This window comes from Typopeltis vanoorti, chromosome 3 (assembly GCF_054136105.1).
Source record: "Typopeltis vanoorti isolate ZY-2024b chromosome 3, IOZ_Tvanoo_1.0, whole genome shotgun sequence".
Taxonomy (NCBI): Eukaryota; Metazoa; Arthropoda; class Arachnida; order Uropygi; family Thelyphonidae; genus Typopeltis; species Typopeltis vanoorti.
Window position 1 is genome coordinate 85,960,464 of NC_143551.1, and position 26,661 is coordinate 85,987,124.

Sequence of the window (26,661 nt, forward strand, 5' to 3'; positions counted from 1 at the left end):
AACTTCTGCAGTTCAGGCTTGGTATCATCAAGTTCCTTCTGAATTGCTGAAGTAGCTTCTACTGATATTGCTAACTGAGAATGTAATTCTTCATTTTCTATATTTCGATTTTGTAGCATTTGCTCTATTCTTTCAAGTTCTGCTTCATATGACTTTTGAATTTTATTTTGATCAGTTTTCAGATGCTTGTTTAATTCTTTTGCATTTTGCAATTCTGCTGATGCATCATCCAGTTGCTTTTGCAGATTTGAGATTGTTTCTGTAGCTTTTAAAAGTTCTGCATGTAGATGTTCATTCTCTTCTCTTTGCTTATGAAATTGTTCTTCAAATTTATGAAGTTCATCTTCTACTGTTTTATGAGACTTTGTCTGCTCAGTCTTCAGTTTCTTATTCTGATCTTTAAGTTTCTGAACATCATTATGCATATCATCTAACTGAGTCTGTAATATGGAAATTGTTTCATGTGATTTAGCTAGTTCAGATCTTAATTCCTTATTTTCTGAAACACTATTTAATAGCTGTTCTTCTGTCCTCTGAAAGTCAGCTTCCACACCTTTTTGAAGTTTTGAATGCTCTAACCTTAAGATTTTGTTTTCTTCTTTTACTTTGTTTAGTTCACCCTGTATATTATCATGTTGCTTTTGAATAGAAGAAATAGTTTCATATGATTTAGAAAGCTCCAACCTAAGTTCTTTATTTTCTACACTTGTATTAATAAGATCCTCTTCCATTTTCTTAAATTCCTGAAGCGTTTTTTGTAATTTTTCTTGTTCAGATTTTAATTTCTTGTTTTCATCTTTTCCTTTATTTAGTTCTGCTTGCAATTTTTCCAAATTCTTTTGTGTACTAGAAATCGTTTCATAAGACTTAGACAGTTCTAACTGTAATTCCTTATTATCAGCATTAACATTAAGAAGTTCATCTTCCATTTTCCTGTAATCTTCTACAAGTGTTTTATGTGACTTTTCTTGATCAGACTTCAATTTTCTGTTCTCTTCTTTTAATTTATTACATTCAGCCTGTGACTTTTCTAGATTTTTTTGAGTTCCAGAAATATTTTCATATGATTTAGCTAATTCCAATCTAAGTTCTTTATTATCTGCACTTACATTGAGGAGCTCATCCTCCATTTTCTTAAACTCTTCACCAAGAGATTTTTGTGATTTTTCTTTTTCAGATTTTAATTTTTTGTTCTCTTCTTTTAATCTGCTTACTTCACTCTGTGAATTATCCAACTGATGTTGGGTATCAGAAATTTTTTCATATGATTTTGACAATTCTAGCCTAAGTTCTTTATTTTCCACATTTGTATTAACAAACTCATCTTCTACTTTCCTAAGTTCCTGAATTGTTGTTTGTAATTTGTTTTGTTCAGATTTTAATTTTTTGGTTTCTTCTTTTGCTTTATTAAGTTCTGCTTGTAATTTATCTAGATTTCTTTGAGAATTGGAAATGATTTCATAAGATTTTGACAGTTCTAACCGAAGTTCTTTATTATCTTCACTAGTATTAAAAAGTTCCTCTTCCATTTTTCTCAGGTCATCACTAAGGGACTTTTGTGATGTTTCCTGTTCAGATGTTAATTTTTTATTTTGTTCTTTTAGTCTTTTTAATTCAGTCTGTAATTTATCCAAATTTCTTTGGGTATTAGAAATAGTTTCATATGATTTAGAAAGTTCTAACCGAAGTTCTTTGTTTTCTGCACTTCTGTTAAAGAGCTCATCTTCTGCTCTTCTGAGATCTTCACTAAGTGACTTGTGTGATTTCTCCTGTTCAGAGTTTAGTTTCTTATTTTCTTCCCTCAATTTGCTCAGTTGTGACTGAGCATCATCTAATTGTCTTTCGACAGTGGAAACAGTTTCATATGTTTTAGCTAATTCTAACCTAAGTTCTTTATTCTCCGCACTTGTATTAAGAAACTCACCTTCCAGTTTTCTAAATTCTTCATCAAGCGATCTTTGTGACTTTTCTTGTTCAGATTTCAATTTTTTATTCTGTTCTCGCATTCTCTCAAGCTCAGATTGTGAGTTATTTAATTGTTGCTGAATATCTGAAATTGTTTCAGTTGCTTTTGAAAGATCTAATTTAATATCTTTATTCTCTAAATCAGTTTTCTGAAGTTGCTCCTCCAATTTATGAAGCTCTACTTCTACGGTATATTGTGTTTTTGTTTGTTCAGATTTTAGTCTGTTATTTTGGTCTCTGAGTTTATGAAGTTCACTCTGTGAATCTGCTAATTGTAATTTTACGGCTGAAATTGTTTCACAGGATTTAGCAAGTTCATTTTGTAACTGCATCTTTTCTTCATTCATATTCTCTAAACGGTCCTTTACTTTCCTGAGTTCTTCTCTTAAAGATTTCTCCAATTGTTCATGTTGCAATCTTAACTCTTTGTTCTGTTCTTTGGCTTCACTCAACTGATTCTGAGACTCATCTAACTGCTTTCGAACATACGAAGTAGTTTCACGAGCTTGCACAAGTTCTAACTGTAGCTCTTTCTTTTCTATATCTGAAGTATAAAGTCTATCATGTGCCCTTTTAAGTTCTCCTTCTACAAATCCCTTTTCACTAACTTGTTCTGATCTCAGTTTCCTATTCTGTTCTCTAAGTTCATCCATTTCTTTTTCTGAGTTGTCTAATCTCTTCTGAAGGCTAGCTACTGTTTCCAAACACCTATTTAATTCCATTTGCAAATCTTTATTCTCTGAAGAAGAATCTTGCAATTGTTGTTTCATATCATGCAGATCTCTTCTCATTCTCAAAAGCTCATGTTGAGAGTAATCCAATTCTGCTTTGGATTTCTGATGAAATTCTTCTGTCTTATTGATTGCTTCCTTACTGTGATTCAATTCAATTTCATATTTATGCACTTTTTTTTGTAACTCTTCTTTTGTAATGTTTGTTTTATGCAGTTCTTGTTCTGTTCTTTCTAATTTCTCTTGAAGTGTTTCTAGTTGCCTTTGCATTCTTTCTAACTCAGCATTAGATGAATTAAGATCTTTCTGACATTTTAAAAGATACTGTTGCGAGTCTTCAAGTTCTTGTTTATCCTTGTCAATTTCCATATGCAAGCGGCTGTTTTCTGCCAATGTCTTATGCAGCTCTGCTTCTGATTTGTTTAGCAATGTCCTCAGCCGTTCTGCTTCATTCTTGGCTCGATAAAGATCAGTTTCTGACATAGATTGATTAGATTCTAAACTTTCAAGTTGTGAACGAGTTTGAGTTAGTGAAGACTGTAATGTTCTAACTTCTCCTTCTAAGGAATCAACTTCTTCTTGAGCTCTTCTAAGTTCCAATTCTCTTTTTTCTAATCTTTCTAGTGTTCGTTCAAGGTCGAATTTTGCTCGTTCTGCTTCCTGTTTCTGTCTTTCTTCAGCAGTCATATATCTTTCCACTTTCAGCTGAGCCATTTCTAATTCATTTTTCAGCTTTTCAACTTCAGCCTGCTGTTGATGTTTCCCATCCTGCATAGTCTGTAGTTCTAATTTTTGTGTTTCATACTTATCTTTAAATTTTTCAATTTCAACATGTAACCTATCAGTTTCATCTTTGTATCTATCATATTCTCGTTGTGAAACTCCCTTTTCTCTACACATTTTTTCAATCTCACTTTGTAATTTCTGTACTTCAAGGTTGAATCTATCTTTTTCTAAATTAGATTTTTCCAGATCAGAAAGTGCTCTGTCATATTTATCTTTGATCTTCTCCATATCAATTCTTAACCTATCTACTTCATTTTGTGATCTTTCTTGAGCTGTATGATGTTTTAGGACCTGGGCCTGATATCTCTCAATTTCAGTTTTTAAATTTTCAGCACTAGAAATAAGTTTGTCCTTTTCATTCTGAGTTCTTCTTAATTCAGCTTGAGATTTATCCAGTTTTTCATATGACTTTTCCAATTCATTCTGTAACCTGGATAACTCCTCTTGGGATTTCTCATGATTTGTCTGTGTCTTTCCAACTTGTGCTTGTATTTTGTCTATCTCAATTGACATTTTATCCACCTCTGCTTGCAGTTTATCTCGATCTACTTGCATTTTTCTCAGTTCACTCTGAGATTTATCATATCTGTCACGAACAACTTCTAATTCCATTTGACATCGATCAAGTTCTCCTTTAAGTTTTTCTTCTGATTCTTTAGTTTTGCTAAGATGTGTGCTATTTCTAGCATAAAGATCACGCAAATTTTCAATCTCCTCTTGAGAATTTTTTTGCTCTTCCTTGGCTTTACTAGCTAGCATTTGTGCTTTCTCTAATTCTAAAGATAAGCGATCAATTTCTGCCTGCGCCTGATCTAATTTTGCTTGAAGTTTATACATTTCTGTATGAGACCTATCAGATTTCTCAATAACTTTTTCATATTCCATTTTAGATATTTCTTTCTCTTCTTGAGCTTTCTGTAACTGAAGCTGAAGTTTATCTACCTTTTCTTTTAATATTCTAGTCTCAGTCTGAGAAACATCACATTCAGCATGATATTTCTCAAGTTGATTTTGACTCTTTTCCAGCCTGTCTCTTATTACTTCAAATTCAGCTTGACTATTCTCTTTATCTTTTAGTGCTTTATTTAACTGTGCCTGCAATAAATCAGTCTTTTCTTGAAGCTTTTCCATTTCCATATGACAAAGATCCTTTTCTTTTTGCAACCTCTGAACTTGAGATTGAATACGATCACACTTATCTTGCCGTTTATCAATATCTAATTGTATAGCTTCTTTTTCTTTCTGATATTTCTGCAGTTGACTCTGCGACTGATTCAACTGAGTATGGAAACTCTCTATTTCACTTTGAGCTCGTTCTCGTTCTACTTGCAGTCTTCGAATTTCTGCATTTGCTTTATTCAATTTGTCCTGAATACGATCTGCATCTAACTGTGCTTTATCCAGTGAACCCTGAGTTTTATCATGCTGCAATTGAGTTTTATTGAGCAAACTTTGCACGTGCTCAAGTTCATTTCTAAATTTATCTGCTTCCGCATGTGCAGAATCTCTCTCTGATTGAGAACGAGCAACAACAGCTTGAACACGATCATACTCTTCTTGTAAACTCTCCTTGTCTGCTTGCGAATTTTCTAATTTAGCTTTTAGTCTATATATTTCACCTTGCGACCTCTCCACCTTTTCTTGTAACTGTTCTACCTCACCTCTTGCTCTATCCTGTTCTGCCTGGTTCATTCTCAATTCTGCCTGAGCTCTACGTAATTCAGACTGTACCTTCTCTAATCTTTCTTGTAATCTATCTACTTCTTCAGACTGAAAAATATGAGATTTCCCTAATGAACTCTGAGACCGCTCCAGTTCAGCCCGTAATCTTTCGGATTGTTCTCGCAGACGTTCATTGTCAAGTACAAGTCGAGAATAATCGCTCCTACTCCTATCACATTCACTCTGAATTTTATGTATTTCCCCCTGTGTTTTATCAAGTTCTGCCCTTGCTTGTCCTAATTCTGACTGAGAATTTTCTAGCTTTCCTTCTATCCTATCTTTTTCAGCAGCAGCTTTTTCTAATCTCACCTGTAACTTTTCCATTTCACTCTCCAAGGAATGCATCTTCATTTTATATTCAGCAATTTCCCGCTCACGAAGTTCTCTTTCTTCATTTCTTTCTTGTTCTGCACGATCCCTCTGCTCACGTATCTGTATAATTTGCTTTTCTTTGTCTCCAATTGCCTCTTCCAAACTCGATAAAGCACCTTCAGATGATGAGTGATGTGCCTGCATTGCAGTTAACCTTGCTCGAGCCATATCTACCTGATTGTCTTTCTCTTTCAATAAATCCTCCAAGTTTTCAATCTATGATATATAAAAAATATTATGTTAATGACTATTTATTACTTTTGAAATTAAAATTCATTTTGTTGCATACATTAATAACATGAATAAATGGAATGGATAGCAATAAAAAGCAATAGCAAAAAACAGCTATGAAATAATATAAAAATCATTTATATTAACCTTCAAATGATATATGGGGTGCTTAAGGGTCAAAGCTGTATAACTGAGAGGAGACCTCCACATAGCCTTTAAAGGAATGCAGAGAACCAACCAGGGCTTCTGACCTAACGTCCAATCCTCACTTTCTCGTGGTGCACCCTGTTGGATATCTACCTGTATACTGAATGAACAAGGATGGGCTGGCAATTTGGGATTTAGCCAACCAAATTGTATTCTTATTGGCTTAAACCAAAATACAAAATGATGGCACAACATTACAAAATTTCATGCGGGCTGAGGGCGTCGCCCGGTTAAACAAGGCCCCTGTTGTTTTTGCCAGGGAATCTGGGTGAACAGCGAAAAGTTAGCTACTGGAACAAATCTGAAAACACACCCCAACCAAACATCACCAGAGTTATAGATCAGTACTATCGATATAAGAAGCCAGAATGGCAAAAAATGGAGCTAGCTGAGGAATTAGATAAGTACCAGATCGACATAATAGGGGTGACTGAAACAAAAAAGACAAAAACTGGTGAAATCTTTTTGAGCAATAAATACAAAATGCTATATTCAGGCAATGACAATCAAGGAAAAGAAGGAGTAACCATAGTATTCAACACAAAATATGAGGCTAATCTTCTTGAATGGGAGGAAGTCCCAAGTAGAGTGATGTGGGCAAATATGAGAATGGGAAACTGGACAATGAGACTTATTTGTGCCTATGGTCCCACAGAAGATTCTACTAAGGTAGAAGTGGAGGAATTTTTTGAAGCTTTAGAAAAAGCAACTGACACAATGAAAAAGGAAAAGTTGGTCCTTGTTGGGATCTAAATAGCAGAGTAGGAAATGATTGTCAGATATACAAAAAGATTTTGGGAAAATTTGGAGAAAAGAGCAAAGCTAATAATAATGGCAAATATCTGTTGGATTTCTGCTCAGGACATGGACTGGTTATCACTAACACCATGTTCCAACATAAAAATGTGCACAAATTCACATGGAGAGAAGAGGCAAGGAATAAGAAAAGTCTAATTGACTATGCTATTGTTGATAATGATGTTTTCTCCCTGGTGCAGGACACCAGAGTGTACAGAGGATTTGAAATTGGAAGTGATCACTATTTAGTCTTGAGCAGGATAAAATTGAATTTCATATTGAAAAGAATAACATGTAAGAAAGTTTTCAAGTGAATAAAAGTTGAGCAGCTCTCAGATGTGAACTGTAGACTAAAATACACAAATATTATTGAAGAAAAATGAAAAGTTTGAGAACAGGAACCAAACCTTGGAGATTCAGTGTCAAGCCTTGAAGAAAACTCTGATTGATTCAGCTAGAGAGGCATGTGGTGAAGTTGTCTGCAAGGATAGAAAAATTAGAACTCCATGGTGGACACAGGAAGTTAAAGAAGCAGTGAAGAAAAGAAAAAAGCATATCAAAAGTTCTTCGCAAATAAGTCAGCTTTTGCTCTTAAAGAATACAGAGACAAATGTAAGAAAGCTAAACACTGTGTAAAACTAGCTAAACAAAAGTCATAGAGGACTTTGGTGAAAAGTCATAGAAAATAAATATCATAAAGGTGACAAAATATTGTGGAGATTGTTGAAGAAGCTTAGGAATGGAGGAAAGAATGCTTTAAAAGGAGTTAGAGATGATAAAGGTGACATGAAAATGGGAGGAAAAGATATCCTTGAAGAATGGAGTAATTACTTCGAAAAATTGCTAAATGAAACAAGCAGTGATAGCACAGGGGTAAAAAACACCCAACAGGCATACAGTCAGGATACATATCCATACTTGAAGTAGAAAAGCCATCAAAGGCTTGAAATGTGGAAAGGCAGCAGGAGTAGATGATATTTGACCAGAAATGCTGAAGTATGGTGGTATAAAAGTCTTACAGTGGCTGCACTGCATAGTTAAGAAGGCCTGGACAGATTGACGAATTCCCGATGATTGGAGTAGTGCTCTTATAGTGCCCATATATAAAAAAGGAAATAAAACTGAATGTGAGGAACACTCAGTAGGGAAATACCTCTGAGTGTTCCTGCAAGATTTCTGCAAGTATACTTGAGAAACGGTGTTGAGAAGAATTGTGGAAGAAGAGCTTGATGAAGAACATGGTGGATTCAGGTCAAATAGAGGCTGTCAGGATCAGATCTTCACTTTACGACAAATAGTGGAGAAATCATGGGAATATAACAAAGATCTGTATTTAAGATTTGTCGATTTGGAAAAGGCATATGACAAGGTGCCAAGAGAGAAGTTATTCAATATGCTACAGTTATATGGTGTCAATGGGGCATTATATCAAGCAATACTTAGTCTTTATTCGAGTTGTAAGTCAGCAGTTAGAATTGAAGGAAATACAGGAAGATGGTTTAATGTTAAATCTGATTTGGGACAAAGGTGTACATTATCCCCTCTGTTATTCATTATCTATATGGATCACATTATGAAGGAAAGTGGTATTAAACATGATATCAAAATTGGAGATGTTAATGTCAGCTCTTTGCTTTATGCGGACAATGTTCTACTTCTAAATAAATCCATTACAAGTCTGCAAGATTCTCTGACTAAGTTGAATAACTGTTGTATTAGATATGGCATGAAGGTCAGCAATAAAAAGACAAAGACAATGAAAATAGGCAGAATCATTGAAAATGTCAACTGTGTTGTGAACGGAGAACCTGTGGAACAAGTAAAACATTTAGTCACGATTTTTAGTGAAGATGGTAAATTAAATATAGAAATAGACAACAGAATCAACAAAGCTGGTATGGTAGGAAGTCAATTGAATAAATTCATATGGAATAAGAGAGAAATTAATCAGAACACTAAATTAGCTGAATACAAGACAGTGTTCAAACCAGTTTTAACTTATGGATCTGAGAGCTGGGTCAGAAGTAAAACACTTGAACAAAGACTAGAGACTGCAGATATGAGAGTCCCGAGAAAGATTAGAGGCATGAACAGATGGCATCAATGGCAATATCATATTAAAAATGAGGATATTTGGAAAGAACTTCACATTGTCAGCATCCAGGAATACGTTAGCGGAGCTAATCTCATGTGGTATGGTCACTTAAACAGAATGGGCGAGGAAAGATTAGCAAAACAAGTGTTTTCTGCCAGCAAAATAACCCAGAGTAAGACCAAGAATAGATGGATTGATATGGTACAAAGTGCCATAGACAATAGAAATATAAGATCTGACAATGTTGAAGTCATGACAAGTAACAGACTGATTTGGAGGAAAATTGTAGATAGTAAGTTAATAATGATGTAAATTTTTCATGTAGTACTATCATATTCTGTACACTCCTTGAAGGTACATGGCAGGAATTTGATGATGATGTTGATGATATATATATATATATATCTCATACTGTACAATCCAATGTGAATTTATTAAATTATCATTTACAAATCTAAAATAATAATCATAAAGTTTACATAAAATCAAAGCTTTTGATTTCTTATACTTACCCTAACTTGAGATAATTTCATAACTACTCTTCTTTAGTTTGTGAAAGAAGGGGATTAGCATTATTTATATATATATATATTATCCAAATCAATACAAGTGTTAATGTTTAGCAATGATCAAGAGATTTTATTAGAGATCAAGATAAATTAAAACTTCATTATTCTGTACATTGCATGCTTATAGAACAAGGTATAAAATAAATTGTTCCTCTTGTGTGAAAATTAATGATATCAGTGAAGCAGTCAGGACCAAAAGATGTAAAGTGAAAGATGTGATTGTTTTGGTAATCACTAATGACTTGAAAGGTGAACAGCATGATATTTGAGATTATTATTATTATTATTCAGGCCTCCATGGAGTCAAAAGCGTCATCATGGGAGGTCCTTCCTAAGAAACACAAAGTCTATCAAGACTCATTGAGGGGAGGCCCCCCCCCCCCCAAGAAACACAAAGTCTATCATAGCACTCCTTAAACCCACTGTCAGTTCTTGCTCTCATGACTCCATCCGGCAATGCACCGCATGGTTCAACCACCCTCCATGGAAAGAATCAGCTACTCATCCTGCCTATACTACAGCTCGCAATAGCTTGCTGTAAAAGTATCATCTCCAAATCCAAATCAGATTTTGAATACTGCAAACTTACCTCATGTCCAAATGTCCTACTGTTCTGTTCAACTTTTGCCCACCCTTGTTTCCACCACTCTCATATCTGGATGGCACCATGGTCACCCTCTTGCTCACAGTTTCCTTTCGTAACTTCCAGTGATGGCCTCTTGTCATCACTCCTTGCAGCTGTTCAACCAAGCGAAAGAACTCCCCAGTGTCAACCCTGTAATCACCTCTCAACAGTTTAAAAGTCCCAATCATATCATCTCTCCTTCTTCTATCCGCCAAACTCTGCAGTCCACATTCTCTCAGCTGATCCTCATAGCTATTATTGTACAGTCCTGAAACCATCTTTGTTATCCGCCTTTGTACCCTTTCTACAGTTAATTTATCCCCTTCAAATCCTGTGGACCAAATCCGAGAACAATAGTCCAAGTGTGGTCCGATCAGGATCTTATACAACGGAATGATAACTGTTTTATCTCTGCAGGTCAGCATCCTCATTATTGCAGCAATCCTCTGTGTTTCAGGTTTCTATCAATCATTAACCCCAGATCTCTTGTCTCCCCCTACTTCCTCCAGCATAACTCCTCCCATAGAGTATGCAGTGTCCCATCGATGTTTCCCAAACCTTAAGACCTTACATTTTGCTGCATTAAGCTGATACCCCCATTCATTTGCCCATCTATCTAACTTATTCAAATCCTCTTGCAGGGCTGCCGCATCTGCACTATTACGAATAATCCTTCCCAGCTTCGCATCATCCACAAACCACTGAATATTCCCTTGCAATCCACATTATTATTTTTAATAATAATGACGTTGTCATTATTATTAAAAACAACATAAGTCCACAGTAATAACTTTAATTAATAAATAAGGTAGATATTTCGTACTAAAAATAATAGTACATCTTCAGTGTTACAAACATTAGAATGTTAAACGTATTAGATTGTAACACTGAAGATGTACTATTATTTTTAGTACGAAATATCTATCTTATTTATTAATTAAAGTTATTACTGTGGACTTACGTGATGTTTTTAATAATTATAATATGCCACAGGCCCCTCTAAAAATAAGAATCATGATAATATCATTGATATAAAGGTTAAACAATATAGGTTCCAGTACTGAGCCCTGTGGGACCCCACTTGTAACCCTCTACTTCCTTGAAACTATCCCACTATACACAACTCTCTGATACCATCGGACAGTCAATCCTGAATCCAGTTGACCAATCTGACATCCAGACCCATATGCTGCAACTTAAATATCAGCTTATCATGTGGCACCCTATCAAATGCCTTCACTAAGTCTAAGAAAATGGCAGTATATGCCTTTCCCTCATCTAATGCTCTTGTAACTTTATCATAAAAGGCTAGCATATTGCTAAAACAAAAGCGCCCCTTCACAAATCCATGTTGACTCTCACAGATAACATTACCCTCATCTGCCCAATGCTGTATACGGTCCTTCACTAATTTCTTCAAGATCTTACTAATTACTGATGACACACAAACTGGTCTATAATTAGACACTTCCAGTCTGCTACCACCCTTATGCAATGGCACTATCTTACCTTCCTTCCATTCCATGGGCACCTTTCCTGCAGCCAGACTTTCAATGAAAGTCTGGCTGCAGGAAAAAGGCACTGTCAGTTCCCTAGCACATTCTCTCAAAACTCGTGGTGAAATACCATCCAGTCCCACAGCTTTAGTGACATCTAGAATACTCAGTATTTGAAACACACTCTCCTCCTGTACCTCTAAACCTCGAACTTGCCCTATTCCTCTAGCATTAAAACTGACTCCTCCAGGATGAAATACTCCAATAATTTCATTGAACAATTCCACTATGTCCTCTGCATCAGTCACTCTATTCCCATTTTTATCCCACAATATCATTCTTCCACAGACATTTCTCCTGCTACTGGCCACATATCTAAAATGATATGAAAGAGTTATTCAAAGAGAAAAAAAAGAAGAATGAGAGAGTAAAGATCATGAATCTGGAGCCATGCTGTGATAGAGACAAGTACAGAATGAGGGACATGATTGCAAATGAATTAAACTGCAGTTTGCAGCTTTTTTGAAAAGGACAAGAATGTGCACTCTTGTCTTATACTTGGATGGAAGAACATATATAGTGCTGACTTAAAGGAATTTGGAGTCAGGTGTCTTGAGATAGAATTGTCACTGAGAATGTGGAGGTGCAAAGTCAGGAAAACAACCTAGGGATACAGGTCTCAGGATTGAATGGGTTAGTCAGTGCAAGGTGTAAAAATAGTTGTAGGCCTAAGGGGACACTGTAGTTTATGTACACTAATACCAAAGAGAAATATGAGGGATATAGGAAAAATGTGGATGACGTGCATTGGAAAATTTGCATGATAAGGACAAACTAATAATTATTATGGGAACTTCAGCTATAGGGATACAGATTGGAAGGAGTTAAAAAACCACATAGCAGAAAGGAAATTGAATTTATTCACCTACTAAGAAATAATTAAAAACAGTATATAATGGAAGGAACTTGGGATTTGAGAGTGCTGGATCTGATTATAACATCAGAGAATCTGTCCATAATAACCAAGGTAGTCACAATGCCACTGATTGAGCAGAGTGATCACAGTCATGAATACCTATGAGACTGCCAGATGTGTGATTTTCAATGAAGAGGTATATGTAGAACTACAGGGCAGGTGATTAGGACATGCTTAGGAGGCAGTTGAAGCAGCACCATAGCATAAGAATCTGCATGCAAAGGATGCTAGCAGTGCATTATAAATGGTTAACAGTGTCTAAGAGAGGTAGTAGACTGAATACTCAAGGTCAGCAGGATGTCAGCTAAGAGTCAGATGATCAAGTAATATTATTAAGCTTAAGCTACAAAAAAAAAAAAAATGTTGTGGAGGGTATATAAATGGAGAAGGGTGAATAGCAAGCTTACAAGTGGTACATGGTAGTAAGAAGGGTGGCCAGAATGGTATAAAAGGCAAAAGCAGATTATGAGAGAAAATTAGCCAAGCAGATGAAGGAAATCCCAAAGAGTTCTTCTGCTATGTGGTGAGTAAAAGGAAGAATGCCTATGGAAGGATAACCTTATTAAGTACGGATGGTAGGGAGGTAATAGAAGCAGATGAAATAGCCAAGTTACTGAGTGATCACTTTGCAAGGATCTATAATCCTGGTGAAGATATTGCAGTGACTAATGTTGGAATAAAAGTTTATGAATTGGAAATACTTAAATTACTGTACAATCTCAATGCAAATACAGCCATGAGATTAGCTGGGATATCAACTTATATCACAAGAGTGTGCAAAGAAATTGGCATTGCTTCCACTAGTTTAAAGCCTCAGCTCTGATGAAGTCCAGAGGAAGTGGAAGGAAGGCAAAATCATTTCTTTGCATAATGAGAGCTCTCTTGTGAATTCTAGATTAATCAAAATGTCAGGAAGAGGTAAAGGTATTGGAGAAGTTGGTCAGACAAAATCAAGAAATGGGTGAATAAGAACATGATACTCTATGAACAGCATGGTTTGTGAAGGGTAGGTCATGCCTTAGTAGTTTACTCACCTTTTGTGATAGAGTGACAGTTGAGTTGGATAAAGGGAATGGCTATGATGATATTGCATGAAACTCTGTTACAAAAACTGGAGCAAGTGGGAATGGATATATTATTATTATTATTATTTGATATTTTAAGGATACTTGTGACATAAAGATTGAATAATATAAGCACGTAAACACAAGAAAGATATTTAATAAGCCAAATATTTCGGTCTGAAAATTGCAGACCATCTTCGGTGGCACTACAAGAACAGTTTTAAAAATATGAGGTGGAATACTAACAATAGATCATTTAAAAATAGAACAAACCGCGTGATGTTATATCACTAAATATTAAAGGGAATATTATTAAGCAGAGACATGATTGAAATAAAGATATTAATTAATAATATTAAATAACATAAAAATAATATGAATTAATGGGTTATCCTGATTAGACTTTCCCAGATTTTTGATACAGATATACAGTCATTACGATTCAGGTTAGGACGATGGAGTAATGCCTCTACGCTTTCTTTGAATAAATGTTCAAATTTATAGCAGGATCTATGTAAGAGGCAAGTTTTTGACCAAAGGATGTCGTGGTTAGTTTCAATCTCGTGCTGAGCCAATCCAGATTTTTCAGGTTTGTTGTGATGAATGGAGAATTGATGTTCTTATGTTCTTGGATTCTTTTTCCAAGAAAGCGTCCAGTTTGTCAAAAATAGAGATCACAGTTGCAGGGAATTTGATAAACTCCAGGAAGAGACATAGTTGAGCGTTTGTCTTTAGGAGAAGGAAAATGGGAAGATAATTTGTTAATAGGTGAATACATAGCTGTTAACTCATATTTCTTCAGAATTCTTGAGATAGGTTCTGAAATCCCGGAGATGTATGGAATTGGAACTTGATGTATGGAATTTTTGTTGTTTAGTGGTGGATTATAAGAATCGAGAAGATGTTGTGTACTCTTTTCGGAAAAGCCATCGAGTTTCATGTGTTGTTGGATAGTAGAAAGTTCTTTCTGTAGAAAATTAGAAGTAGAACAATTAGTTTTGGCTCTTCTGATTAGACATTTTATGATTCCTGTTTTTTTGACAAGGATGATGGGCTGATTCTTTAAGAATATACCGACCTGTGAAGGTTGGTTTCCTGAAAACTGTAGTTGTAAGAGTATTTGAAGGTGACTGGATGAGAAGAATGTCTAAAAATGATAACTGGTTGTTTTTTTCCATTTCCATAGTAAACTTTATACGATGATGTAAGGAACTGATACTGTTTAAAAAAGAAGGTAAGGAGTCTTTGTTGTGAGGCCATGTCTAAGAATGTCTAAAAATGATAACTGGTTGTTTTTTTCCATTTCCATAGCAAACTTTATACGATGATGTAAGGAACTGATACTGTTTAAAAAAGAAGGTAAGGAGTCTTTGTTGTGAGGCCATATAGTTGTAAGGCCATAAACTGATGACTTCCAAGATGAAGTCATCAGTTTAGATAGAGACACAATTGAAAGACTTAATTAAATATCTTTCTTGTGTTTACATGCTAATATTATTCTGTTATTATTATTATTATTACCCCAAGACCTCATGGAGTCAAAGACTTATCTAGGAGGTTCTTTTATCACACACAGCTCATCATACTACGCCTTGAATACATTCAAACTCCTTGCAGACACCACACTCTCAGGCAAGGCATTCCAATCATTCACAACTCTGTACGAAAAAAACCTGCCCCTCACTCCCCTACTCACACCCTCTTTATACAGTTTCAAGGGATGATCTCTGGTTCTCCCTCAATCTCCCACTATTTTCTGTAGAACTTCTCCAGCATTGATCCTATAACAACCCCTTACCAACTTGTAGATCTCTATCATATCTCCCCTCTTCCTCCTGTCCACCAGACTCTGCAAATTACATCTTCTCAATCTTTCCTCATACTTGACATTCCAGAGGTCAGAAACTACCTTAGTGAATCGCCTTTGGACCCTTTCCAACATCTCTTCATCCTTCTGAAAACCTGGTGACCAAATCTGGGCACAATAGTCCATATGTGGCCTAATCAAAGCCTTATAAAATAGAACAAGAATCTCCCTACTTCTACCCGTCAGTGTCCTCCGCGTCATTCCCAGAAGCCTTTGTATTGTCTTCACAATTTTGGCAATGTGTCCCCTAAATTTTAGATCCTTATCCACTATCACCCCCAGATCTCTTATTTCCTCTACCTCCAACAATATATTCTCACCAAGCATAAATTCTGCATCCCATCTTTGTTTTCCAAATTTTAAAACCTTACATTTTGCAACATTGAACTCGCATCTCCATTTCCGTGCCCAATCACTCAATTTATTCAAGTCTTCTTGTAAGACCACAACATCTTCACTACTCTTTATGGTTCGTCCCAACTTTGCATCATCTGCAAACAACTGAATATCTCCATCCAAATCTTCACCTATATCGTTAATATACAAGTTAAATAGTAATGGCCCCAAAACAGACTCCTGAGGCACTCCACTAGTGACTTTCCTTTTCCTGGATATCGCTCCCCCATACACAACTTGTTGATACGTATCAGATAGCCAGTCTCCAATCCAATGCACCAATCTAATATCCAACCCCATCTGCTCTAGTATGACTGTCAACCTATCATGAGGTACTCTATCAAAAGCCTTTGCGAAATCCAAGTATATTACTATGTATCCTTCTCCTCTGTCCAAGGAAGCAGTCACTTTATTGTAATAAGTAGATTACTAAAACATGACCTCTCTTTAGCAAATCCATGCTGTCCATCAAAGATAATACTATTGTTGTCAACCCAATTCTGGATCCTAGTTCTCATAAGCTTCTCCAACAACTTATGAAACTGGTGATAAAGATCCAAGTTTTACAAATACAAAACAGTAATCTTATGGAGGACCAGGATCCAGGAGTGACTAGTAGCATGCTGCAGAATTCTGTGCTCAGATTACTGCAATTCAATTTGAACATAAATGATCACCATCAATTTCCTGATATGTAACTTCAAGGGATGTACAGGCTATGACAGTACTACATGATGATTATTACTAATTCCCTATCAATAATTTTCCTCCAAATTAGTTTATTACTTGATAGCACTCCAATACTGTCATTTTGGTCTTCCAGGGCACTTTTCATTGAATCAATCCACCTAGATCCTGTCTTTCTCTCTGTCTTTTCCAGCCATCTTAGCATCTCACACCTGTTTTACTTCCTCTCCCATTCTGTTTATGTGACCATACCACCTTAGATTAGGTCTACTCAGACATTCTTCAATGCTAAAACTATCAAGTTCTTCCCTAATATATTCATTTTTAACATGACTCTGCCATTAATGCCATCTGTTCAGGATCCTAATTTTTCTCAAAATTCTTATATTGGTGGCCCAACTCTCAGACACATAATTTAAAATTGGTTTGCACACTGTTTTTTATACTGCCAGTTGAGTGTTTTGGCTAATTCCCCTCTTATTTCATATAAATTTATTCAGCTGATTCCTCACTATGCCAGCTTTGCTAAATCTGTTGTCTATTTCTGTATTTAATCTTCACTAAAAACTGTTCCAAAATGGCCAAAATATTTTACTTGTTCTATAGGTTTTCCATTGAGAATGCAGCTACATTTTTTATGTTCCTGCTTATTTTCTTAGGTTTGATCTTTTTATTGCCAGTTTTCATCCCCACTTTGTTACAACTGTTATTCAATTTAGTTAGAGAATCCTGACTTGCACTGGGTGTTAGTTGGTTTGGTTTATGATTTCTTGGTGCAAGAACAGCACTGAATGTGTTTAGGAGTACATCGTCTGCATAAAGCAAAGAGCTAAGTTTGATATCTTTGATTCTAATATCAGGTTTAACACAACTTTCTTTCATAATGCAATCCACATAGATGATGAATAAGAGTGAAGATAGTGTGCACACATCTTACATCTGAGTGCACACTATCTTCACTCTTATTCATCATCTATGTGGATAGTGTGCACTCATCTTATGTCTGATTTTAAAAACCATCTTCCTGTATTTCCTTCAATTCTAGCTGCTGACTTAAATATAAACAATATACTGCTCCATATAATGTTCCATTTATCCTATATAATTGTAGCATTTTGAAAAGCTTTTCTCTGAGCACCTTGTTGCATTTGAGATCCACAAAACTTAAGTAAAGATCTTTGTTATATTCCCATGATTTTTTTCAACTAGTTATCATAAAGTAAACATCTCGTCCTGACAGCTATTGGCTGAATACAACTTGTTCTTTAACAATGTTTCTTAGCCTCTTCTCAAGTATGCTTGAGAATAAATAAATCTTACTTGAGAAATACTTGTGTAATTTTCACATTCAGCTTTATTCTCTTATCAGGTTTAACGCCACTTTCTTTCATAATGCAGTCCACATTATGAGAGCTCCACTCCAATCATCTGGAATTTAACCTTCTGACCAAGCCCTCTGAATTATGCAGTCTAGCCAGTGCAAAACTTTTATATCTCCAAATTTCAGCGTTTTTGTTTGAATATAAGTAAGGTTTTAAAATTTGGGAAACAAAGATGGAATGCAAAGTATAGGGCTTTGATCAGACCACATATGGAATACTAGTTTTCAAAAGGATGTTGGAGAGGGTTCTTCAGAGACAATTGACTAAGGCAGTTTGGGGTCTGTGGAATGTTGAGTATGAAGACAGATTGAATGAATGCAAATTGCAGAAAATCTTATGCATGTTAATCTGATAATTAACCCTTACAGCTTATATGTCTCAATCATGTCGGAGGGGGGGAGGGAACATGATTGAGTCATATAAGTTGGAAAGGATAATTACCAAATTAATGTAGATGAGATTTTTCACAGAACGTTGAGAATAGAGAGAGAACAAGAGGCCATTGCTAGAGCTGTATAAGGAGAGTGCAGGCAAGGGGGCAAGGAATAGTTTTTTTGTGTGGAGAGTGGTGGGTGATTGGAATGCACTGCCTGAAAGTGCAGGGAGTGTAGAGTCAGTAAATGCATTTAAGTCACAGTATGATGAGCTGTGTGTGAGAGCAGGATCTCCTGTGATGAGTCTCTTAATTCCATGGAAGTCTGATAATAATAATAATATCTACTCCAGCCTGTCTTTTCACATTTCAGGCAAGTTTTGATAGCCTTTTCTACCAGTAAGTATAAATATGTATTGCTGTTTGCATTCCTCTTAAATATATTATGCTATTGTTCTGTTACCACTTGTTTGATTTAATTCTTTCAAAGTAATTACTCTAGATATCTAGAATATTCTTATTGTTTGTTTTCATGTTGCCTTTATCATGCTTTTCTTATTTCTTTTGTCTTCTCTCCATGCAATCTTGTGTACATAAAGATGCACACAAGATCATTAGGAACATTATGTTAGTAATGACTAGTTCATATCCTGAGAAGAAATCCAGCAGTAGTTACCATTATTATTAATTTTGTTAGCTGATTATTAATGATGGAAAATTGGGTAGTGGAATAGTAACTATCATATTAGACAATGTTGAGAGCCAGCAGAATTTATAAAGGGCAAAAGATTTTTCAGAAACCATAAGGAGGAGGAGGAAGAACAGAGGGTAACTGAGAAATTAGCTGAGTTAATAATAATCATAAAAGTCTAACTGATTTTTGTTCTGGACACAAAGTATTCAGAACAAGTAAGTTCCAACATCAGTATGTACTAAATTCACAATGTGGGAGACACTGTTGAGGCCACATTAAGGCAAGGAGACTCTTTGTATGGAAGCCATGTCCAAGAGTCTATCTCCTCTCACCGCACATCCCCACTCTATTCTTTCATCTAACCACAGACAAACAATGCCAGTAACACTACAACAAAAAAGGAATCTCCCTCATAAAGAAATTCCAACAAAAAATACACAATGCAACCAATCACTACATACAAACCATGACAGAATCTCCTTATTAAAAACCAACTTTCTCATCTACTTCACTAACAACACCAACATAAATGACATTCACCATCATTTACAGTCATCCAGACTCTAAATGATGTAAAAGACCTCCACTCTTGACAGAAACCAAAATAGTATCTGCATCCACTGCAGTCAACTTCCAATATCTGAATTACACACTTCAAAATTCCTTTCACCATAAGGGTAAAACCTGTGCCTTTGTGAGATCAAACAGTGCATGCCAGAGAGTGGCAATTTGGAATCCCCTGCTTTCGACCTCCTCTTGCTCAAGGTTTCCTTGCCCCAGTTATTCATCTGCTGCATTTACTGTTCTCCAAACTTTAATAACTACTCAGAGCTCTTCACATTCATCTCCATGAAACTTGACCACATGCAATCCAGACATCCATATAGTGAGGTCCTCTTCCTAGGCTACCTCAACATCCATAATTCCAACTGGCTCCTGTTTTTCAACATCACTGACCAAGTTGGACGAGAAGTAGAAATCTTTGTCATAAGCAATTACATAATACACATCATTCATCTACCTACACTAATTCCTGATAACCCTCTTCATTCATCCAATACTCTGGATTTCTTTTTAACCAGTTCTCCCTCCAATACACTGTAGAAGTAATCCCCCCCCCCCACCTCAGCAACTCAGACCACAGTCTTGTACAAGTCTCCTCTTTCTCTTTCACAGAATACCCTTTCTCAAGCCACTCCCAACCTTACATCCTCTGGCACTACAAAGGTGTGCCAGAGTCTGGAACTTCTACTCCTCCTCCTTTCCATGGTCTTCCATCCCATGCTCCAACTCATCTGACCCTAACACCTGCTCTGACGAGTCACAGAAATTACCCTTATTGGCATTCTACACAGAATCCTCATCTGCTTTCCAAGCCCTAGTTCAACAGATGGTGTATTATCAGAGCAGTCTAAGAAAAAAAACTCAGCTTACCATGGGTGGCTGGCATCAAGAACTCCAGGTTTATATCCTGACTATACCAAAGCACACAATTAATGCAAGACAGTCATTAGCATATTATAATCTGGCTTCATAAAGGCCAACAGCATAAAACTTGCTTATTTATTTAGCGTATGGCTCACACATGAAAAGTTACATTACATTAGTCCCTTGCTAAGACCATTGGATGCAACTTCTACTCACCTTCACTTCCATTTCTCTCTTTCTCATTCTGATGGCATCACTATTACTTCACCCAAAGATAAAGTTGACCTCCTAGCATCTCTCTCTCTCTCTCTCTCTTTCCTCAAACTCCTGCATTGATGACCAAGTGAAATTTCCTCCTACCATACTGGAATCTGAGCACCATATGTGTCCTGTAGTTTTTTGACAAAAAGACATCAGAAAACTACTAAATAACTTGGACACTAAAAAGGCTCCTGGTACTGGCAGCATCTCTCCATTTGTTCTCAAACACTGTGTTCCAGAGCTAACACCCACCTATCACCTCTACAATGTATTATACATAGCTGGTACTTATCCCAAAATGTGGAAGCAATCATATATACAGTCTATTCCCAAAAAAGGAGATAGAAGTCTAATGGCAGACTACTGACCAATTACTATCACTTCAGTCCTCTCCAAAATAATGGGGAAAGTCATCAACAGCCAACTTCTCCATTACCTAGAGGCCCATCAATTAATCAGCAACCAACAGTATGGATTCTGCCATTCAAGGTCCACATCTGACCTTTCAGCTTACATTACCCACCACTAGACATATGCAATGGAAAGGTTCAGAGAAACTTGTTGTCACTCTTGACATTTCTAGAGCTTTTGATTGTGTCTAGCATGGAGGCCTGCTAAAACAGACTGCTATCCTTTGGTCTACCTGCCACCCTCAACAAATGGGTTATCAGCTTCCTCTCTGGTCATTCACTGCATGTCATGGTTGTGCTTGTGCCAGGAGAGATTGGTACCCTCTCTTTGAACTTCACCAACAAAACAGGAGTGCTCCAGGGCTCTGTCCTGTCACCTACTCTTTCTCTTTCTCATGTGCATAAATGACCTAATCTCAATCACCACTAATCCTATCCACAGCTTTGTAGACAACAGTACTCTCCATTCATGCTACTCATTTGACAAACCATGCAGTATGCAGATCTACATTATCTACCCAAGCATCAATATCATCTACAACTAATGTTTTAAACATTGATCTACATAATATCCTTCAATGGGGCAAGGACAATCTGGTCATGTTCAGTACCAGAACATAATCCTGCCTCTTCTTTCAAAAAGAAATCTCAGCTCACATTCCCTTATCCTCAGTAAGGCAAAAATCACTAGACATGATAAAATCTCTCTCTGCTTGACTAATACTCACCTCAAATCTCTCCTGGCACAAACACGTCACATCAATAGCTTCCACTGCATTCAAAACACTAGGCATTCTCACTCTCATCCAAGATGCTATTTTACACCCAACCAACTCATAACTATATACAAATCTCATCTCAAATCCACCTATGCTTAGAATACTGCTCACGTATTTGGGGTGAAGGACCTAAAACTTCAAAAATTCTTCACGTAATCCAGAGGAGATCAATTCAGCTCATAGACAATTCCTCTCTTACAGATTCACTTCAACCTCTATCTCACAGAAGCAACGTTTCAGCTCTCTATCTATTGTACAGGTTCTTCAATTGTCACCTCTCCAATGAACTGACAACCATCATTCATCCCCTTTCTGTTGCACCTGTTAATACAAGAGCAGCAGCTGCCTAGCACCCCTTTACTTTGCAACTGCAAACACTTCAAATCTGCTTTTCTTCTTCCTCTTTTATTTCACTGGAACAACATACAGCAAAAAAGTATTTTCAAACAACTACAACTCTTAAAACAAAAAAAAGTTAATAAACTTCTGAGTCCTCAGCAAAATAAATAAAGAAAAAAAAGCAGTTGAAAGCAGTACAAAGTGCAAGCTGTTTAGCAGTATAAGTCAAGAAATGTAGCTAGCATAGTAAGTAAAGCAGAGTTAGATAATGGGAAATGGTTGAGCATGGCAAACAAAATACAAAATTTTATTATATGGTAATTTTTGTAAAAGAGAGAATGATGAATAATTTAGTGAATACAGAATATGAATATGCATTTCAACCAGGTAGTAATGATATGACAAACTGGTGCTTTGGTGGAAATAGATGAAAGCCTACAGGTAGAGCTGCTAGAAGTAATCAAGATAATGCAAAATGTTAATGCAACCAGTATTATTATTATTATTAACATCTGGCCTCCATGGAGTCAGAGACTCATTGTGGGAGTTGCACACTATCACATACAAAGCTCATCCAACCATACCTTAAATTGATTCAATATGTCTACATTTACGACACACTCAGACAATAGTTTCCACTCACCAACCATTCTCCATATAAAGAACCTGCTCCTCGCTCTCTGCTAACACCTTCTTTATACAGTGTCCAAGGATTGCCTCTTACTCCACATTCCAAAGACCACTGACCACCTTTGTGAATCTTCTCTGGACCATTTCCAACATATCCTCATCGCCAGGAAAATCGGGTGACCAAATCTGTGCACAATAATCCATATGAGGCCTGATCAAGGCTTTACACAATGGCATCATAATCTCTTTATTTCTGCATGTCATGGTTGCATCACTGCCATTATCTGATGTGACATCTTCACAACTTGTGAAATGTGGCCCCTGAATTTCAGGTCATTGTTCACCACCAGTCCCAGATCTCTCATCTCCTCTACCCCTTTAAAGTTTCTCCACGAAGTATATACTTTGTATCCATAGTTCCTTACCAAATTTCAAAACCTTACACTTTGCAATATTGAAATGATAGTTCCACTTGCTGCTCACTCATGAAATATATTCAAAGTCCTCCTGAAAGGCCATAACATTTGCTAGACTCTGCATTGCTCTCTCCAATTTTCCCATCATCTGCAATCAGCTGCATATCACCAATTAAACCCATCCCAATATCATTAATATGCAAATGGAACAACAATAATAACAAAAGTGATCCCTGTGGCACACTACTACTGATCTTCCTCTTTTGAGATACTGCACCCCCCATATACAACTTTCTGATACCTATCTGACAGCCAGTCACCACTCCAAATCAGAAGTCTGTTATACAATCCCATTTCCTTTGGTTTATTTAACCGCTCGTCATGTGGCAGTCTATCAAAAGCTTTTGTGAAATCTAAGTATACCACTGTATATACATCTCCCTTGTCCAAGACATTTATCACCTTGTTATAGTAATGATCACTTCTCTACTGAACTAATAACCATCATTCCTTTCCTTTCTGTTGCACCCGGATAATCACATGTTGCACCCATGTTGATAATCACAGACAATGCTGCTGTTATCAACCCATTTCTGTATCCTACTTCTCACCAATCTCCAGTACCTTCACTACAACTCCAGATATACAGATTGGCCTATAATTTGTAACCACAGCCTTATCACTACTTTTATGCAGTGGAAAAATTTTACTTTCTTTCCATTGCCTTGGAACCTGTGCTATTGCAAAATTATTATTAAACAAGCATGTCAATGCTACTGCCAATTCCATGGAACATTCCCTTAAGATGCATGGTGATATGTCATCAAATCCTATCCCCTTATGGACATTCAGGTTATTTCCTCAAATACCTCCTGCTCACTCACAATTAAGCCATCCTCTCCTATGTCCTCTACACTCAAGTTTCTCATGATTCCACCCTGATCAGGATGAAACATCCTTATAATTTGATCACTGAATACCTCAACAATATATTTTGCAGCAGTTATCATTCTATCATTTTCATCCATTAACATCATCTCACCATAATCATTCTTCCTTCCACTTGCCACATATCTGAAAAACTCTCTAGGGTTTTTCTTTGCCTGATTTGCCAATTTCTGCTTATACTCTGTTTTTGTTTTCCTTACTAACTGAGTCACTCACCTGGCTTGTTCTTTATACTCTTCATGTAACTGATTATTACTATTATTCATCTTGTACTGCCTCCAGAGTGCCATCTTCTTCCAATTTCATGCTTAAGCCCCTCCCTCATTCATCCATCTCACATTAACAGTAATGACAAGCCTTTTGATCTTCAGAATGCATTCACACATTAATGCTCTTATATATTTCTTTGTCAGTTCCCAAGCAGCATTTATTTCCTTACCGCTCATCTCCTTATTCCATGCTACAGCTCCAAGCTGTCTCCTAAGCTCAGCCTTGTATGTCCACATATATACTTTCCTCACAGAAGCCTGCATACATATGGCCAGCCACAACCCAGGTGATCACTTCTTGATCACTCTCACCATCTGGAGGAAAATGCACCCCCCCCACTCACAATTACATCCTCTGATGAAATGATCAGATCTAAAACTCTAAGAGACAGTTGTCTCTCAAAAACAGAAGAAATTCATTTTTTATTCCCAAATGTTATCCTTGTCCTTCAGCTGATGAGAGAGAGAGAGAGAGAGAGAGAGAGAAAGAGAGAGAGAATGATATTTTGATTTAAGTGATAAGTGCCAGGTTGGTGTTGGACGAGTGATAACCTGCTCTCTAACAAAACTTCACTGTGGCATAAATGGTTGTAAAATGTCTTTCTTTAAGTGGCAGGTGATTTTATCACCAAGTATGAGACTACCACACCACTTATTAGAAAGAGAAGTCTTGTAAAAGTTCCATGTGCTTGATTTCAGGAGCAGGATTTCTGGATTTGAAACCCATCCACCTTAGTACCCATGGTACTAATGCGGATGAGATCATATTAAAAAAAAAAAATAGACATTCAATAATAACAAAGAGAAAGGAATTTGTGTGGAATTACAAGGTAGATGATTATGGTAGACCAATTTGAAGCAGTGCCATATCTAGAAGAATTTCACAGAAGAGAAGTCAGCAGTGTATGGGATCTCGTTAAGAAATATTTGTTAACAGTAATGACAAATTATATATCTTGAGTGAGAAAAATACAGAGATTCAGTATTAAACTGATGATGTCACCAAAAGGAGGAAAAATGATTGTTGTGGATAAATGACCTTGTCAGACGAAGCAGATTGTCATGTGACCAATTCAGATGACATAGTAAAACTGTTTAATTATATATGAAAAGAGATAAAGGACTGGAAGTGAATAAACTCTCATACTTAAGCATATTAAGTATACTAAATCTTCACAAGGTATCTGGACTAAATAAAATTTTGCCATGTGTTTTTAAGGAAATGTGGTATGGAACTGATGCCATTGGCTTGACTGCTTAATAAAATTTTTGCAAATGGAAGGGCAACTGAAGACTGTCAGACAGTAACATTGTATAAAAATGTTGGTAATATGAAAGTATTAAACTATAGACTAGTTTATATTTCTTATGTGGTTATTAAGATTATGTACAAATTAATAAGAGGTGATATACCGAACTGGACAGATGAGGATAATGTTGTTTATAGACGTCAGCATGTATTTGTTAAGTGGCATTCTTGTTTCAGTAATTTGTCGCCTGATTACCTTATAAGAGGAATGTATATGCCAGTAGGTTTTTCAAAATTGAGTTAGATTTTAGGCCAGTGAATTGAACTGGGTATTGAATTAGCATATTGACTATCATGTGTTGATAGTAATCGAAGAGTTCTATATATGCAGGGAAGCAGTATTGAAAAGAAGGAAGGTTACAAATGGGATCCCACTGAGACACTATGTAATACCAAAGTATACAAAACAAAAAAACATATATTAAATACAGTCCCAATTCATTGCAAAGGACAATGAAAGGTATGGATTTCTTAATATATGTTAAAATTAGAAGAGTAAGGATAATCACTCAGATAATATCGAGCAGAAAAATACTAGCCCGCTCTAAAAATCTATAGTACAATCCAACTTACAGAGGATCAATAATATGTGTGAGTGATTTGAAATTATTATCTACTGCCTCAGTGGATTCTAATCTTTGTGTCCAAGAAACCAATCACAGTCACTTTTTTTTGCTTTCCTTAGCTTAGCCGAGAAACTGTGGCAAACTATAAAGTTACCACAGTTTATGGCATAATTACTAAGCACTCATTATGCTACCCCAAAGCACTTTTCATTAAAATATCCAGTATCATGGTTAGCTCATTTTGTAACTCAACTTTGTTATACAAAGGTA

General features: G+C 36.2%; 1 protein-coding gene across 2 annotated transcripts in view; it reads right to left on the bottom strand.

Moving 5' to 3' along the window:
• LOC150108348 (uncharacterized) overlaps positions 1-26,661 on the bottom strand; it is a 509,704-nt gene that overhangs the window by 132,077 nt on the left and 350,966 nt on the right. For both annotated transcript variants that reach the window (XR_016548130.1, XM_090390709.1), the window contains exon 9: positions 5,514-5,792. Coding sequence is in view for 1 of the 2 variants with exons in the window: in XM_090390709.1 (XP_090246835.1) it covers positions 5,514-5,792 (279 nt within the window). In the remaining variant the exon portion in view is untranslated. The remainder of the gene's footprint in view (positions 1-5,513; positions 5,793-26,661) is intronic.